This window comes from Bos grunniens, chromosome 22 (genome assembly GCF_055505025.1).
Source record: "Bos grunniens cultivar Pamir isolate PY7600 chromosome 22, Bosgru_T2T1.0, whole genome shotgun sequence".
Lineage (NCBI taxonomy): Eukaryota > Metazoa > Chordata > Mammalia > Artiodactyla > Bovidae > Bos > Bos grunniens.
In genome coordinates this window covers 16,744,909-16,763,815 of record NC_141186.1, presented here as the reverse complement: position 1 = coordinate 16,763,815, position 18,907 = coordinate 16,744,909, and the positions used below count along the sequence as shown (strand labels likewise).

Sequence of the window (18,907 nt, the reverse complement as noted above, 5' to 3'; positions counted from 1 at the left end):
TTACAAGTAGCTGAAGAAAGAAGAAAAGCAAAAGGCAAGGGAGAAAGGGAAAGAATATTCGATTGAATGCAGAGTTCCAGGGAACAGCAAGGAGAGATATGAAGGCTTTCTTCAATGAACCATGCAGAGAAATAGAGGAAAACAATACAATGGGAAAGATTAGAGATCTCTTCAAGAAAATTGAACATATCAAGGGCACATTTCATTGCTTGCAATGAATTTCACACCCATTGCAAGGATGGGCAGCATAAAGGACAGAAATGGTATGGACCTAACAGAAGCAGAAGAGATTAAGAAGAGGTGGCAAGAATACACAGAAGAATGATACAAAAAAGGTCTTAATGACCCGATAATCACAATGGTGTGGTCACTCACCTAAAGCCTGATATCCTGGAGTCTGAAGTCAAGTGGGCCTTAGGAAGCAGTACTAGGAACAAAGTTAGGGGAGGTGACGGAATTCCATATCAAATTCCATTTCAAATCCTAAAAGATGTTGCTGTCAAAGTGCTGAACACAGTATGTCAGCAAATTTGGAAAACTCAGCAGTGGCCACAAGACTGGAAAAGGTCAGTTTTAATTCCAATCCGAAAGAAGAGCAATGCCAAAGAATATTCAAACTACCATACAACTATGCTCATTTCACATGCAAGCAATGTTATGTTCAAAATCCTTCAAGCTAGGCTTCAGCAGTACATGAAATGAGAACTTCCAGATGTACAAGCTGGGTTTCAGAGAGGCAGAGGAACCAGAGATCAAATTGCCAACATTCGTTGGATCACAGAGAAAGCAAGAATTCCAGAAAGACAGCTGCTTCATTGACTACAAGGAAGCCTTTGACTGTGTGGATCACAACCAACTGTGAAAAATTCTCAAAGGGATGGGAATACCAGATCATCTTACCTATCTCCTGAGAAATTTGTATGCAGGTCAAGAAGCAACAGTGAGAACCTTACACAGAACAACTGACTGATTGAAAATTGGGAAAGGAGTACATCAAGGCTGCATATCGTTACCCTGCTTATTTAACTTCTATGCAGCACAAGCTGGAATCAAGACTGCTGGGAAAAATATCAACAACCTCAGATATACACATGATAACACCTCTAATGGCAGAAAATAAAGAGGAATCAAAGACTCTCTTAATGAGGGTGAAAGAGAAGAGTGAAAAAGCTGGGTTGAAACACAACATCCAAAATACTAAAATCATGGCATCTGGTCCCATCACTTCATGGCAAATAGAAGAAAAAGTGGAGACAGTGACAGGTTTTATTTTCTTGGGCTTCAAAATCACTGCAGATGGTGACTGCAGCCATGCAATTAAAAGACACCTGCTCCTTGGAAGAAAAGCTATGACCAACCTAGACAACATATTAAAAAGCAGAGACATCACTTTGCCTATAAAGGTCCATATAGTCAAAGCTACAGTTTTTCCAATAGTCATGTATGGATGTGAGAGTTGGACCATAAAGAAGACTGAGCGCCGAAGAACGGATGCTTCTGAATTGTGGTGCTGGAGAAGACTCTTGAGAGTCCCTTGGACTACAAGAATATCAAACCAGTCAATTGTAAAGGAAATCAACCCTGAATATTCATTGGAAGGACTGATGCTGAAGCTGAAGCTCCAATACTTTGGCCACTTGATGCAACTTGATGTGAAGAGCTGACTCACTGGAAAACGCCCTGATGCTGGGAAAGATTGAAGGCAAAAGGAGAAGGGGGCAGCAGAGGATGAGATGGTTGGATAGCAACACCAACTCAATGGACATGAGTTTTAGCAAACTTTGGGAGATAGTAAAGGACAGGGAAGCCCGGCATGCTACAGTCTGTGAAATGGCAAAGAGTCTTAGCAGGCTTACCAACTGAACAAGAACAATAATCAAAGAACAAACAGTGGGCAGTGGCCCACTTCCTGGAAATCTCCACCCTTTCTGTGAAGTAACTGAAATAATCCACCCACTCAACAGACTACGAAATTATCCTGCCCGTAAAAACTAACCACTTGCCACATTTCGAGGCCCCTCACCTTCTGAGATGGTCCACACTCCATTTGTAGAGTGTGCTTATATTTAAATAAATTCAATTCTTACCTATCACTTTGTCTCTCACTGAATTCTTTCTGTGACAAGACATCAAGAACCTGAGCTTCATTAAGTCCTAAGACCAGGTAAGTGATCACAGACAATCAAACTCAAATTCACGTGGAAAAAAAATCAAAGAGCATCAAGTTACAGCAATCATATAATTAAAAAAAGAAAAAACGTAGAAATGTCTGTTTTCTCCTGTTTATTTTTAAAAATTGTAAATAAAAATGTATAAAATAATATGCATAAAAGGTATCAGGCTTCCAGGTGGTGCCAGTGGTAAAGAACCTGCCTGCCAATGCAGGAGATGCAAGAGAAGTGGGTTCGAACCCTATCAGGAAGATCCCTTGGAGAAGTATTCTTCACTTCACTCCAGATCCCCACTGGATCCCATGGGGATCCCTAAGATCCCCACTCCAGTATTCTTGCCTGGAAAATCCCATGGACAGAGGAGTCTGGCAGGCTACAGTTGGTAGGTTGCAAACAGTCAGACACTACTGAAGCAATTTAGCATAGCATATAAAGTATCATAAGCCTTTGACTGTGTGGATCACAACAAACTGTGGAAAATTCTCCAAGAGATGGGAATATCAGACCACCTGAAAAATCTGTATGCAGGTCAAGAAGCAACAGTCAGAACTGGACATGGAACAACATGGTTCCAAATCAGGAAAGGAGTACGTCAAGGCTGTATACTGTCACCCTACTTATTTAACTTATATGCAGGGTATATCATGAGAAATGCTGGACTGGAAAAAGCACAAGCTGGAGTTGAGATTGCCAGGAGAAAGATCAATAACCTCAGATATGCAGATGACACCATCCTTATGGCAGAAAGCGTACAAGCTGGACTCAAGATTGCTGGCAGAAATAACAAGAACCTCATATATGCAGATGACACCACTGTTAGGGTAGAAAGCGAAGAAGAACTAAAGAGCCTCTTGATGAAAGTAGAAGAAGAGAGTGAAAAAGTTAGCTTGAAACTCAACATTCAGAAAACAAAGATCATGGCATCTGGTCCCATCACTTCATGGCAAATAGATGAGGAAACAGGGACAGACTTTATTTTGGGGGCTCCAAAATCACTGCAGATGGTTACTGCAGCCATGAAATTAAAGGATGCTTGCTCTTTGGAAGAAAAGCTATGACCAACCTAGACAGCATATTAAAAAGCAGACATTACTTTGCCAACTGGTCAAAGCTAGTCCATCTAGTCAAAGCTATGGTTTTTCCAGTGGTCATGTATGGATGTGAGAGTTGGATTATAAAGAAAGCTGAGTGCTGAAGAATTGATGCTTTTGAACTATGGTGTTGGAGAAGACTCTTGAGAGTCCCTTGGACAGCAAGGAGATGCAACCAATCCATCCTAAAGGAAATAAGTCCTGAATATTCATTGGAAGGACTGATGCTAAAGCTGAAACTCCAATACTTTGGCCACCTGATGCGAGGAACTGACTCACCGGAAAAGACCCTGATGCTGGGAAAGATTGAAGTTGGGAGGAGAAGCAGACGACAGAGGAGATGGTTGGATGGCATCAACAACTCAATGGACATGAGTTTGAGTAAGCTCTGGGAGCTGGCGATGGACAGAGAAGCCTGGTGTACTGCAGTCCATGGGGTCGCAAAGAATCAGACAAGACTGAGCGACTGAACTGATAAGGTATCATTGGATGTATAACATATAGAAACATAATATATATATATTTGCCAAAATATCACAGAGAAGGTGTGTAGGAACAAACCTGTAATAGACTAAGGAAATGAATAAGATGTAAAGTAACATACTGTTGAGTTTGTAACAATACATGTTAATGTGTTTAATAATACCAGGCATTCCCTGGCAGACCAGTAGGTAGGGCTCTGTGCTCTCACTACAGTGGCTGGGGTTCTATCCCTAGTCAGGGACCTAACATCCCACAAGACATTACAGCCAGATAATAACAATAATAATAACACCAAAAAAGAGGATAAAAGGGAATAGATCTACACAGGAGTAATGTTTATATCACTGGAATTAAGCTAGTATAAATCTGAAGCTGATGCTGTTAAGATGGATATGTTAAACCCTAGAGCAACCGTTAAACAAAAACACAGTGAATGAAGAACAGAGGACCATGAAAGACCTGAGACACACAGAAAAAGAAAAGTAAAATGGCAGATGTGAATCCAACCAAATCAATAACAACACATGAGTAGATTAAACAACCCAATCAAAACGCAGAGATTGTCAGACCCAATCAAAAGGCAGAGATTGTCAGACTATATACTGTCTTCAGGAAACACCCTTTAGATTCAAAGATACACTTTCACTTTGCGAGTGAAAGGATGAAAAAAAGATTATCTCATGCAAACAGCCATCATAAGAAAGTGGGAGTGGCCACACAGGTTTCAGACAAAATGGACTTTAAAACAAAGATACTAGAGATAAAAAGGAACATTTTATAATCATAAAAGGGTCAAATCACCAGGAAAAAAACACAGATAAAAACATATCTACCTAATAACAAAGCACCAAAATACAAGAACTGACAAGAAATGAACAGAAAACAGACAATTTTAGTTGGAGACTATTAATAGTTGGAGACTTCACCAATAATAGTTGGAGACTTCAGCATGCCACTTTAAATAATGACTACAACTAGACAAGATAGCAAGCCAATTAGTTGTTGCTTAGGGCAGGTGGGGGATGGGGAGGTAGCAGGTGAGAGCTCAAGGATATGAGATTTCTTTCTGAGGTGATGAAAAGATTCTAAAATTGACTACAGTGATAGTTGCACATATCTGTAAATATATTAAAAAACACTGAATTTCACATTTTATATAAGAAACTGTATGAGATAATATGTGACCTATCCCAATTATGTGCTAAAAAAATTATTTTAAAGAGGTCAGAGATGAGTACTAAATGCAGTGAAACTGCAATGAGAAATCTGGTATCCGATCTGGTTCTAGGGAAAAACAACCATAAAAATACATCACTGGGACATCTAACAAAATGTAAACTATGGGCTGTGGATTCGACAACAATATACTTTCCATTAAAGAAACAGATGCTCTAATTATAGCACAGGCATCAATTCTCTTGCTTAAGTCCAGATTTATTGAACAAACACTGTGATTGTGCAGAAAGCACAATGAACATTTTGGTCCAATAATGTACCAATTTGTGTGCTAATATCCTCTGAATGCTGAAAATGTTGGAGGAAAACGAACATTTTAGATGGGAAAAGAGAGCATAATGATGTTTTAATGGTACGAGCGACCTAAAAAGTAAGTGAAACAACATATTAGAAAAGAATTATGATTGACAGCTAAAAGCATTAACGTTATTGGAAGACTCAAACACCAAACCAAAAATTCACCGTTTCTTTCATCTTCTAACACAGGCATCGCCTCCTTACCATTTATACCATTCACTAAGATACATCAAATTAGTCCAAAATCCAGTCCCTTGGCTTTAAAAATCAAGATTTCTTAAAGGGTTAGGCAATGTAAGAGGTGGGGCACGTAGCCAGGAACAGCAAAGGACAATGGAAGGGTTTATCAAAAGCAAAAACGACAGGCTCCCCTCCGTGAGAAAAAAGGAAGAACTTCAGGAGAAGGAAAAACGGGATTGTGAGAATGTAAAGACACCACTGAATTCTGTGCTTTAAAAGTCTCCTAAGAAGAGTCCACAGCGGACCCTCCAAAAGAGAACGAGGTGCATAGAACAATATAGTAGGTTCTCCCCTTCAGAAAAGTCAGTAATCTAGAATTAAGCAGAAAGTGGGGAGAGTGTGAGCCGACCCTCAAGTGAGGATACAAAAGAGGCAGCCCCGACTGGGACTCGCGAAGGGACCAGCGACGAATGGAAGGTCCGAGAACAGAGGCAAGATTCAGCACGTCGCTTAGGAGCGCCTGGATGACAGCTCTCCGTTTGGTTTTGCTGCTCAGCCCCAGTGCCTAGAACTGCGCCAGGCTCTTAGCGTGCTCCCAATACACAGACGGGAAGACAACTGTTCCATTAATGTATTGTCTTGGCGAGACAGAGACGCCAAACACCCTCCCTCGCCGTTCTATGCGCTCCTGCCCTTCACGGCCAGCAGGAAAGCTTGTACTTGTGGGAGGGAACGGGGTCACGAAGCTGGGGCTCCTCACTTACTTTTGCAGCCGGGCGCCATCGTGCCCTCAGCCCTCGGTCCCGAGACCTACGGAGCGACAGTACTCACTCCCAGCCGCGCAGCGCGCGGGGATTCCTCCCATTCAAGATGGCCGCGAATTTAAATTTGGCGCTCAGGTCCGACGTTGACGCCAGCGTGGAGGCCGCCATGTTGCCCGGCTTTGGGTCAGGGGACGGGGCTATGTGACGTCACGAGTAGGCGCCGTCGCCTCTGTACATCCTCTAGGCGCGCGGGAAGGCCTGTTTTCCCCCAGAGCAGCTATGAGCAAGCGGAACCAGGTGTCGTATGTGCGGCCAGCCGAGCCGGCCTTCCTGGCCCGCTTCAAGGAACGGGTCGGCTACAAGGAAGGGCCCACCGTAGAAACCAAGGTGAGCCCGGGCCTGTCGGGTTACCGCAGAAACGCGGCCGGCTCCGCTACTTTCGGCTTCTGCCTTGGAGGCCAAATACTGATGGGTCCCACTTCCCACCCACACTGGGCCTTCAGTCCGAGTGTCATCGGACCCCAAGCTGGTCCTCTTCAAACAACTACAGCCTCTTGCGCCCAGAAAGCTGTTGGTCGTTTTCACAGTGTTGCTGTGTTCTGAAAATTACTTGATGCAGGTAAAGCGCCCAATCCTTGGTAGATAGTACTTAAGGAATGATCATTTTTCTGTCTCTTCATTTTCACTTGCTCATTCCAAAACCTGTAGTTAATACTGTAGGTGATAGTGTCGTCCCACTTTCCAGGTAAAGAAACTGAGCACTTAATCAAATGACCTAATATACTTCCCTGGTGGTCTAGACGATAAAGCGTCTGCTGGGGAGACCCAGGTTCGATCCCTGGGTTGGGAATATCCCCTGGAGAAGGAAATGGCAACCCACTCCAGTACTCTTGCCTGGAAAATCCCATGGATGGAGGAGCCTGGTGGGCTACAGTCCATGGGGTCGCAAAGAATTGGACACAACTGAGCGACTTCACTTTCTTTCTTTCTTTTTAATATCCTAAGCCTCGAATCTAGAACATCTTTAAGAATGTCTTAGATCTACTTCTGTCCTTTGTTCTTACAAAAAAAAAAAAAAAAGATGGAAAGCAAATACTTTTCATATCCTAGATCTGAATACGATCATGAGAGTCAATTTCTATGTCCTTCCAAGCTCCTTCCTGAACTGATTCACATCAAAACCTGCCCTATCTCTTCTAATAGAAAAGAGACATACCCTTATGCTTAAGACATGTGTGGAGAAATAATTTATTTAGCACTTTATCTAGCATTTGCAGTAAGACCCACTCCCATGTCACCTAATAGGACCCAAGATTGACTTAAGTGCAGTTAGTCTAGTGAGTATGTGTTAGCCCCAGGCACTGCGCCAGACTCTGAAAAGACAAAGAGATGGATTTCCAGAATGCTGTGCTCTTTAACTTTTAAATATTTCTTTGCCTGCACTGGGTCTGGATTGTGGGGCGCAGGATCTTTGTTGTGGCATGCTAGCCTCTCTCTAGCTGTGGTGCTGCAGCTCCAGGGTGCATGGGCTCAGTAGTTGCCTCTAGCGGGCTTAGTTGCCCCGCATGGCATGTGGGATCTTAGTTCCCAGACTAGGGATTGAACCCACATCCCCTCTGTTGGAAGGCAGATTCTTAACCACGGGACCACCAGGGAAGTCCCTGCCATGTACTTTAAACACCTGCCTGCCTGCCTTATTGTGACCTTCACAGGTCACCATCTCAGTGAAGCCCTTTGAACCTCCCCCACAACAGTTACTCCTCTGTTCTTCTCTTCACTCTATCCATATCTTATCTGTAGTACTTACCATTCTGCATTGCAACTGCTTGCTCTCCTGTATATCTCCATCACTAAATCTAACTCTTTTAAGTATCTTAATCCATCTATATTTTCCTAGTACAGTGTCTGTGACCTCAACGAGTGTGTGAGAAGTTACAATGGTTAGATGACTGTGCTTATCATCCTGTTGGTCATTCATGGGTAGATTGACAAATGTTTCTTGTCCCTGCTGTTTGCCAGGCTCTGTGCCTTTAGATACAGAGAAGAAACACATACTGCATTGCCTAGTAGAGTCAGGAAAACATTGGTGACACTGTGTGGTACATGCCACCTGTGAGCTATAGACAATATGAAAAGAAGAGGTGAGATCTCGGAAGCCACTGCTGAAGGATTTGAGTCTAGAAGCAGATTGATTAGGAGTTGGCCAGGGTCAGTGGGTTCTTCTAGGCCCTGGGAATTTACGCAGTGACAGGGGAGGCAGAGGAGCTAATATGTTCAGGGATCTGCAAAACTCAAACGTGTCTGGAGCCCAGAGGCCATGAGCATGGCGAGAAGATAAGACTGTGCTTACAGCTGTGGTTATTGACTCAGGCCAGATCCTGCAGGGCTTTGTTGCCCTGTCTGGGGGACAAGGAAGGCTCTGTGAGAAGTGGACTGACCAGCTCTTTGAATACTGTGTGTTGAGTTTGCAAGCCTTGAAACCTAGCATTTCCATTCAGGGAATTCCATGTATATGTTTGGAAAGGTGAACAAAAACATACAAAAATTTTATCATAGTAGAAAAAACTAGAAACAACCAAAATTTTTGCTTACAAAGAACTGATCAAATAAACCATGAGATAACCATATATAGAGTTAAATAATAGTAATTTTTAAAAATAGATGATGCCATATGTATCTCAGGGTATTGTGCAAAGCGTTTTGTTCTGTTTTTCTTTGAGTAAAAAAGTTGGGCAAGTGGAGCTTTTATGGTGTCTGATATTTTTCTTAAAAATCTCAATTAGCCAAAGGTTACCATGTGTTACATGTGTAAAGTGAGTCCATGGTTTCTGTTACATTATTCTCTGTACTTTTTTATGTTTGGGAATTTTAATAATTTAAAAAGAAAAAAGAAAGCAAGTCATATAGTAGTATGTTTAGCGTCCTGTTTGTTTACAAAATGTTTTCTATACCTCCACATTTTTATACGCTTAAAACAGCTGATGAGATACCCACCAAACAAGCTGCTGAGAGGGAAGAAAGATGAGCAGAGCAGGAGGACCTTTTACCTACCGTTTCCTCTACTTTGGTGGTGTTTTTTTGTTTGTTCATTACTCTTTGAGAAGAGATGGAAGTAAAAAGGGTTGATGAAGAGCAGCGAGAACTGGCGCAGCCCAGCACTTCCCTGAATAGACTGGACATGGAACAGAGGGCCCCTGACATCAGGAACTGCAAGTTGGGGTCCTGCTGGGATGGAAACTGGTTCCCCTGGATAGGCACCCCAGAATTACTGGCAGGTGGACCTCTTCCCTACTCTGGCGAGGTTAGATTCTTAAGAGTTAACTTGAAAATTCACTGCCAAGCACATTTAGTCAATAAGCTTACTCTTCTCACTCTACTGATTAGTTTCTCACAGAGACAGTGGTTGTATTTAGTTCAGGGTCAGAACTTAAATGTTGTGTTTGTGTTTTTCCCTAGAGAATCCAGCCTCAGCTCCCAGAAGAAGATGGTGATCACAGTGACAAAGAAGATGAACAGCCCCAAGTGGTGGTTTTAAAAAAGGGAGATCTGTCAGCTGAAGAAGTCATGAAAATTAAGGCAGAAATAAAGGCTGCCAAAGCAGGTATGTCTGAAAGTAAGCTGGTTTTCCCACCAATTTAACGTTAGGTATGAAATCATTTTATATAATGGTATGGTATGTTTGATATTTCTCCTGGCAGTCTTGATTCCAGCTTGTGCTGCTTCCAGCCCAGCGTTTCTCATGATGTACTCTGCATATAAGTTAAATAAGCAGGGGGACAATATACAGCCTTGATGTACTCCTTCTCCTATTTGGAACCAGCTTGTTGTTCCATGTCCACTTGTAACTGTTGCTTCCTGACCTGCATACACGTTTCTCAAGATGCAGGTCAGGTGGTCTGGCATTCCCATCTCTTGAAGAATTTTCCACAGTTTGTTCTGATCACACAGTCAAGGCTTTGGCATAGTCAATAAAGCAGAAATAGGTGTTTTTCTGGAACTCTCTTGCTTTTTTGATGATACAGTGAATGTTGGCAATTTGATCTCTGGTTCTTCTCCCTTTTCTAAAACCAGCTTGACCATCTGGAAGTTCATGGTTCACGTACTGCTGAAGTCTGGCTTGGAGAATTTTGAGCATTACTTTACTAGCGTGTGAGATGAGTGCAACTGTGCAGTAGTTTGAGCATTCTTTGGCATTGCCTTTCTTTGGGATTGGAATGAAAACTGACCTTTTCCAGTCCTGTGGCCACTGCTGAGTTTTCCAAATTTGCTGGCATATTGAGTGCAGCACTTTCACAGCATCATCTTTCAGGATTTGAAAGAGCTCCACTGGAATTCCATCACCTCCACTAGCTTTGTTCCTAGTGATGCTTTCTAAGGTCCATTTGACTTCACATTCCAGGATGTCTGGCTCTAGGTGAGTGATCACACCATCATGATTATCTGGGTCATGAAGATCTTTTTTGTACAGTTCTTCTGTGTATTCTTGCCACCTCTTCTTAATATCTTCTGCTTCTGTTAGGTCCATACCATTTCTGTCCTTTATCGAGCCCATCTTTGCATGAAATGTTCCCTTAGTATCTCTCATTTTCTTGAAGCGATCTCTAGTCTTTCCATTTCTGTTGTTTTCCTCTATTTCTTTGGTTGCTGAGGAAGGCTTTCTTATCTCTCCTTGCTATTCTTTAGAACTCTGCATTCAGATGCTTATATCTTTCCTCTTCTCCTTTGCTTTTCGCGTCTCTTCTTTTCACAGCTATTTGTAAGGCCTCCTCAGACAGCCATTTTGCTTTTTTGCATTTCTTTTCCATGGGGATGGTCTTGATCCCTGTCTCCTGTACAATGTCATGAACCTCCGTCCATAGTTCATCAGGCACTCTATCAGATCTAGTCCCTTAAATCTATTTCTCACTTCCACTGTATAATCATAAGGGATTTGTTTAGGTCATACCTGAATGGTCTAGTGGTTTTCCCTACTTTCTTCAATTTAAGTCTGAATTTGGCAATAAGGAGTTCATGATCTGAGCCACAGTCAGCTCCTGGTCTTGTTTTTGCTGACTGTATAGAGCTTCTCCATCCTTGGCTGCGAAGAATATAATCAATCTGATGTCGGTGTGTTGACCATCTGGTGGTGTCCATGTGTAGAGTCTTCTCTTGTGTTGTTGGAAGAGGGTGTTTGCTATGACCAGTGCGTTCTCTTGGCAAAACTCTATTAGCCTTTGCCCTGTTTCATTCCATACTCCAAGGCCAAATTTGCCTGTTACTCCAGGTGTTTCTTGACTTCCTACTTTTGCATTCCAGTCCCCTATAATGAAAAGGACATCTTTTTTGAGTGTTAGTTCTAAAAGGTCTTATAGGTCTTCATAGAACCATTCAACTTCAGCTTCTTCAGCGTTACTGAGTGGGGCATAGGCTTGGATTACCGTGATATTGAATTGTTTGCCTTAGAAACGAACAGAGATCATTCTGTTGTTTTTGAGATTGCATCCAAGTACTGCATTTTGGACTCTTTTGTTGACCATGATGGCTACTCCATTTCTTCTAAGGGATTCCTGCCCACAGTAGTAGATATAATGGTCATCTGAGTTAAATTCACCCATTCTAGTCCATTTTAGTTCGCTGATTCCTAGAATGTCGACGTCTACTCTTGCCATCTCTTGTTGACCACTTACAATTTGCTTTGATTCATGGACCTGACATTCCAGGTTCCTATGCAATATTGCTCTTGACAGCATCGGACCTTGCTTCTATCACCAATCACATCCACAACTGGGTATTGTTTTTGCTTTGGCTCCATCCCTTCATTCTTTCTGGAGTTATTTCTCCATTGATCTCCAGTAGTATATTGGGCACCTACTGACCCGGGGAGTTCCTCTTTCAGTATCCTATCATTTTGCCTTTTCATACTGTTCATAGGGTTCTCAAGGCAAGAATACTGAAGTAGTTTGCTGACCCTGATGCTGGGAGGGATTGGGGGCAGAAGGAGAAGAGGACGACAGAGGATGAGATGGCTGGATGGTATCACTGACTCGATGGGCATGAGTCTGAGTGAACTCTGGGAGTTGGACAGGGAGGCCTGGCGTGCTGCGATTCATGGGGTCGCAAAGAGTCGGACACGACTGAGCGACTGAAATGAACTGAACTGATGGTATGTTTGAAGGAGATAGTCCTAGTTCAAACTTCATTTACCAGATTTGTGACTCTGAACAAGTTATTTCACCTCTCAGTCTCAGCTACCTCATCAATAAAATGGGAACAATAATTGTGGCCACCTTATTGGGTTGTTATAAGGATTAAACGCAAATTTAAGTAAAAACATCCTTTTTTTTTTTAAAAAAAAATAGCTGGTTAGGTTTACAAACTAGTCAGCAGAGGTCTATTTAGTGCCTGAAGTGTGGGATGCTATATAGCATTTTATTCATTATTTGTAAGTTTTTATTACATTGCTTTAGGAGGAAATGCTGGCGTTTCAAACAATCACGTTTCAAAATACTTAAAAATACAGCATGATTATGGATAACCAACAAGGACAGTAGTATCTGCCCAGTGGTATGTGGCAGCCTGGATGAGAGGGGAGTTTGGTGGAGAATGAAAACACGTATATGTACGCCTGAGTCATTCTGTTGTCCACCTGAGACTATCACAATATTGTTAATCAGCTGTACTCCAATATAGAATAAAAAGTTTAAAATATGTGCGTGTGTGTGTATCTCCTGATTGTTTTGAATTGGGGACTGCCAGTATTACAGTATACTTCAGTAAATGAGTTTCTTTAGGTTTTTTATTAAGTGACTGCATGTGTTGTGGGTACATAGCTAGAGGGAGCAGAGAAGAACAGGCTGAATTGACTCAAGGACATCCATAAATACAGTATGAGATTTTCTTGCCATCTGACTCTCCATTAAAGTCAAAATAATGAGAGAAAGAAAGTGTTTTAACTTTGTTTTTTGGTGCAGATGAAGAGCCACCTTCAGCTGATGGAAGAATTATGTATCGAAAACCAGTCAAGCGTTCCTCAGACGAAAAATATTCGGGTTTATCAGCAAGCTCAAAAAAGAAAAAGACAAAAGAAGAAGATGAAATAAATAAGCAGGACTCGGTTAAAAAGAACTCACAAAAGCAAATAAAAAACAGTAGCCTCCTTTCTTTTGACAATGAAGATGAAAATGAATAAATACATATTTTGGACTTCTTTAAAAACATATGGGATTTTTAGAAAATAACATCTGTTTTCCTATTATAAAGTAATATAAGTTCATTGAAGAAAATTTAGAAAATTCAGAAAACGTTCAGCAAGATAAAAACTATCTATCCATCAATACCCTTTTGACCTGAACTGCTAATTCTCTAACATTAACTACCACTAACATTTTATTTCCTGATGTGGGATGTGTGTGTATGTAAATTATATTTTTGTAACCAAATTTTTACTGTATTCTGTATGTTCTCTGTCCTGCTTCTCACTTGACGTTGTATCATGAGTATTTTTCCAGGTCAGTAAAAATCAAAATCCTGACACTAATAACTACAGAGGATTTTGTAATTAAACAGGTCCCATGTTTTATCGTCCTCTTCAGCAGAACCTCAGTTTGGATGAGGGAAATGATCATGGGCCTAGTTACCAGTACTTCCCCAGCTCCTGCTAAGGACAGCCTTGTGATAGCTCCGATAAATTAAGAGATACAAGTAGATCTTGAGCAAGGATCTAATACAGGGGACCGTGATACAAGTTCAGATCTACTGTATCACATGGTGACTATAGTTGTTACATGATTTAAAAAAAAAGGTACAAGTGGAAATCTGCTTCCTATGTATCTGATACAAAAGGACAGATTTGGCAAGCATGAACGGTTGTCCTCTCTCCATCCTGCCTGGAACACAAACATGCAACCAAGAAGTTCCAGAGCCATTTGGGGGCATGAAAAAGACAGCCACTTGTTCCAGCTGGTACACTGGACAGACTCCAGGAGCTTGGATCATGATGGCATGCCTGGAGGATCTGCTGTACCAGCCTTGGACTTACTGATCCATGAGGATAAACACCTCCACAGTTAAAGTTCAGTCGGGTTTCTGTGACACACAGCCTAATGATACAATGGTAGAATGTGTGTGTATAGAAACCTCCAAGTGTATTTCTGATGATTTCCTTAGAATGAGTTGCTAGAAACAGAATTACTGGATCAAAGTATTTGAATATTTCTAAAGCTTTTGATGCTTTCTTTCAAATTGCTTTCTATGTAGTTTTACCATTTTATTCATACCACCTACAAGAACCCACATCACCTCATCTCTGGTAACTGCACCACCATTGGACTGGCACGTTTATATTTTTGTCAATTTGATATATTGAAAATGGTGTTTAATAGTTCTATTTAACCAGCATTTTCTCTGACCAGGGAAGCCCAACTGTTTTTCATGTTACCTAAAAATTTTCCTCATTACAGCAAGTCCACCACATCTGGAGACTTATCAAGATCCCATTCTTCACCAGCCAGAAATTAGGAATTTCAGAGCTTCCATGTTATGAATTTGGTGCTACATCTGTCTTTCAGTTATTTTAAGACCTAATGTAAAGAGTCTCAAAAGTGATTCAAGTGAGTGGGCTTGCAAGTCCTGAAATAGGCTCTGTAAGTTACACAGACTAGTCCCATAGCCATTCTGCAGTGCTATCTTTAATGTGTACCCAACTTGTTATATAAACCAGGGTTTTTCTAGTCTGTATCACTGCTATATCTATTCTTGTACCAACACCCCACTGCTTTAATTACTGTAAATTTTAATATGTCTTAGGATCTACAGGTGGGAGTCTTGAGGACAGGGACCTTGTCTTACTTATCTCTGTATCTTTAGTACCCAGAACAGTATCCAACATATTAAGAGCATAATAAATACAATGAGAATGACTGTTTCTCTAATTTTTCAATAGGCTGGTGATTCTCAAAGTATAGATCCTAGACAAGCAGCATCAGCACCTCTGGGAACGTAAAGATGCAAATTTGTATGCCTTGCCTGAGAACCAGAAATTTAAGGTGTAGGGCCCAGCATTCTCTGTAACAAGCCCACTCGAAGGTTCTGATGCTCACTCAAATTTGAGAAATACTGATAAAAGCCTATAGTAAGGGAGATGAAGCCAAAAATTTAAACAAGTAACATAGAAGACTGTTTAAAAGATCTCAAATTTTAAAATTTATCATACTGATGAAGTCCTGACTGTAGGTGATACTTCTGACAATGTAAGTGGTACCAGCCAGGAAGCACATCTGAAGAAAGCCCAAGATCAAGGTAGAGTGGCAGGTGAGATATGCTGAGCAGCCTTCACAACACTGTTTCACCTCCGTAAACTGCTTTCTAAGAACAGTGGGTCCTGTTAACTGCAGAATCTAGTTTTCTGAGAAAGATGAGTGAGTTTGGGGCCAGAGGGGAGAGGATAATCCTTTCCCCTCACCAGTCCCAGAGTGCCTCCTTGCTTCTCATGAATGGACCATATGTACAGGTTAGACAATTAGGCCAATAATGTGATCCCAAGGCTGAGGCAGGAAACCTATTAATAAAAAGACAAGCCTGGGAACTTCCGTAGTGGTCCAGTGGCTAAGCCTCCACACTCCCAATGCAAGGGACCAAAGTTCAGTCCCTGATGGGAACTGGATCCTAGTTGCTGCAACTAAGAGTTTGCATGCTGCAGCTAAGACTCAGTGCATCCAAGTTAGTTAACAAAAGAAGCCTGGAACATCTTGTGCCCCAAAGTAAGGAGGTCCTCAGGGGATAATGGGGGTATGTCAAAAGGACGGAAGGAGAAGAGAAGGGATAGGTCTTCCTTGCAAAGGAATCCTAATTAATCAGTGTAGGAATGATGGAAATACAAAAATCACAGTTCTTCCTGGTGGTCCAGTGGTTAAGACTCCAGTTTCAATGCAGGGGACACTGGTTTGATCCCTGGATGGGGAACTAAAATCCTATGTGCCATGTAGTGTGGCCACCAAAAAAAAAAAAAAAAGAAAATTGGCAAATTCCACAGTAATAAGTTCCAGTGGGCTGAATGGTAGCCTCCAAAGAGTTTGGTCCTAATTCCTTGGAACCTGGGAATGTTACCTTATGTGGTAAAGTTTTTGCAGGTATGATTAAGGTTCTCAAAGAATCCTGGATTATCTGGATAGGCTCTAAAAACCATCACACATCTCTTTATAAGAGAGAGGCAGACAGATTTAGACATAGACAAGAAACTACAAAGAGAGGCTGAGAATGCTCACAGCCACCAGGAGCTGTAAGAAGACGATGCCCCCTGAAGTCTTCAGAGAGAGAGCAGACCTGCCAACACTGTGACTTCAGCCTAACAAAACTGATTTCAAACTTCTGACTTCTAGAACTCTAAGAGAATACATTTCTGTTCTTTTAAGCCATTGAGTTTGTGACAGTTTGTTACAGTGGCCATGGAAAACCAACACGTGGTGTTGGCAAGATTCATCAAAAGATATCAAAATTAGAGACTTCCCTGGTGGTCTGGTAGTTAAGACTATGCTTCTACTGCAGGGGGCTCAGGTTCGATTCCTTTTCAGGGATCCTGAACTAAGATCCCACATGCCACATGTCACAGCCAAGGGAAAAAAGAAGTTTTTTTTTGCCAGAAATATGCTGAAAAACAATATTTGCATAGTATCAAAGTATAGTTCCACCAGAGACTGATTAATTACAAAAGGAAAACTAGTCACTTAGAGTGGAGAACCAGGCAGGTGCCACATTATCTAAATGATCAAAGTAACATCACCAGTATACTGACATCATGACTTCCTGAAATGATGAACTGAGAAGGGCATATCACTTTCCAAAAGCCAGGAAGATCCCCCTAGGGCCTTCCTGATGCCCTTTTCAAAGAGCGCAAGTCTTAATACCGAAGAGACCCAAATCCTAGCAGCTGACAAAGCACAGAGTGTCAATACAGACACCAGAGCTTCTCTGCCAGTGTCAGTGCAAAGATGCCAGCTTACACTTTCTGCTTGGAAAAGGAAATAGCAACCCACTCCAGTATTCTTGCCTGGAAAATTCCATGGATGGAGGAGCCTGGTAGGCTACAGTCCATGAGGTCACAAAGAGTCGGACACAACTGAGCGACTTCACTTTCTTTCTATAGTTTCTTTTGGAGAAGGAAATGGCAACCCACTCCAGTGTTCTTGCCTGGAGAATCCCATGGATGGAGGAGCCTGGTAGGCTACAGTCCATGGGGTCACAAAGAGTCGGACACAACTGAGCGACTTCACTTTCTTTCTATAGTTTCTTTTGGAGAAGGAAATGGCAACCCACTCCAGTGCTCTTGCCTGGAGAATCCCATGGACGAAGGGGCCTGGTGGGTTGTGGTCTATGGGTTGCAAAGAGTTGGACACGACTAAGCAACTAACACACACACACGTATACTTTCTTCTGAAGAAGTCCTTTATTCTGAGATTATACGTTTCTTATCTCTGGTGTTTCTTCTATGAAACAATGTTTATAATAAATGGTAGGTTAATTTAATATGCTTACTCTTCAAATTAAAAGGCAATAAATCTGTATTAGCTTCCAAAAAATATTTTGAAGTTTATGGCCAAGGAAAGCCAAACATCAAGGCCAGCTGTTTGATAGAATATTCCACAGTAACAGAAATGTTTTATATAATAGCTTTGCTATCCTTAGCCACAGGTCCATTGAGCACTTGGAATGTGGCTAGAGTGAGAAACTTAACTTTTCCTTCTGTTAATTTTAATTAGTTTACATATAGGAAATTCCCTGGTGGTCCAGTGGTTAGGACTCAGCACTTTCACTACCAAGGACTGGGGTTCAATCCCTGATCAGGGAACTAAAATCCCATAAGCCAAAGTATTTACATGTAATTAGCAGCCACTATATTGGACAGTACAGTTTTAGGTATTACTGAGGTAGACAGGAATTTTTTAACTCATTAGGAGTCCTGCAGCTCATGAGGAAGTCTGTCCTACTTTGTAAAGGTCAGAGATGTTTCTACATTTAACATGAAACAATGCAAAATGCAATTATATCTGACTATGTGGCTCAAGATAACCAGGCCCATACAGTCAAATCAGGCAGCAGGCTCCCGTTTCTGTGACCCTTTCCCCAGTCCTGGGCCCTGTCTCTCCAGAGGTTGTTGCTTTCAGAGCCTCACACTGCTATGGAAACAGTCTCTTCACTGTATCTACTCGCACCAACCTACTGCTTCTCCCGAGACATATATGAGGTCTTTCAGACAGGAGAAAGGCTAGACAGAAGGCATCTGTCCAAGTGTCAGGTTAGGAACTCTCCACTGCCTCGCAATCATTCTAGGCTAATGGCAGCCCCAAGTTTAATGTGATTTAGGCATATGTGGTCCCAGAAGCTGGCACAGAAGGGCCATTTAGTTATCATCATCGATTTGAATGTTTCCTTAGAGACTGGCAACAGTGACAGCACAGTCCTGGTCCCAGGAGCTGCTGGGGAGAGCTGAACAACTTTGTCAGCTGCAGGATGGGACCCTGAACTTTGTATCCATGTAGCTGATTCCCCAAATTCTCCAAGTCTAGTCATACCTTCTCGTGCTACTCATCCCATCACAGCCTCCATTCTCTCCAGTGCCTGGGTCCTTCTGAACCTGCAGTGTCAGGTCTGAGAACACAAACTGTCTGTCCTACCACCTTGACACTGAGTCATTCCCAGCCTTCTCCTCCCT

General features: G+C 41.9%; 2 protein-coding genes across 6 annotated transcripts in view; one reads left to right on the top strand and one right to left on the bottom strand.

The window, feature by feature from the left end:
- Positions 1 to 6,431, bottom strand: part of KIF15 (kinesin family member 15) — a 56,860-nt gene extending 50,429 nt beyond the window's left edge. The window contains exon 1 of one of the 3 annotated variants that reach the window (XM_086366310.1): positions 6,223 to 6,431. In XM_086366310.1, coding sequence (XP_086222436.1) covers positions 6,223 to 6,241 — 19 coding nt within the window. In that variant the 5' untranslated portion in view covers positions 6,242 to 6,431. The remainder of the gene's footprint in view (positions 1 to 6,222) is intronic. The other 2 variants (XM_086366311.1, XM_086366312.1) reach the window with 2 other exon arrangements.
- A 16-nt stretch (positions 6,432 to 6,447) lies between these two features.
- Positions 6,448 to 13,741, top strand: KIAA1143 (KIAA1143 ortholog). 3 transcript variants are annotated; one of them, XM_086366491.1, is made up of 3 exons: positions 6,448 to 6,609; positions 9,679 to 9,823; positions 13,173 to 13,741. In XM_086366491.1, the coding sequence occupies exons 1-3, from the start codon at positions 6,502 to 6,504 to the stop codon at positions 13,388 to 13,390; spliced, it is 471 nt and encodes a 156-aa protein (XP_086222617.1). In that variant the 5' UTR covers positions 6,448 to 6,501; the 3' UTR covers positions 13,391 to 13,741. The 3 variants fall into 3 exon arrangements, with proteins under 3 accessions (XP_086222617.1, XP_086222618.1, XP_086222619.1); XM_086366492.1 differs by having other exon boundaries at positions 6,448 to 6,841; XM_086366493.1 differs by lacking the exon at positions 13,173 to 13,741 and adding an exon at positions 12,133 to 12,911.
- Positions 13,742 to 18,907: the final 5,166 nt, after the last annotated feature.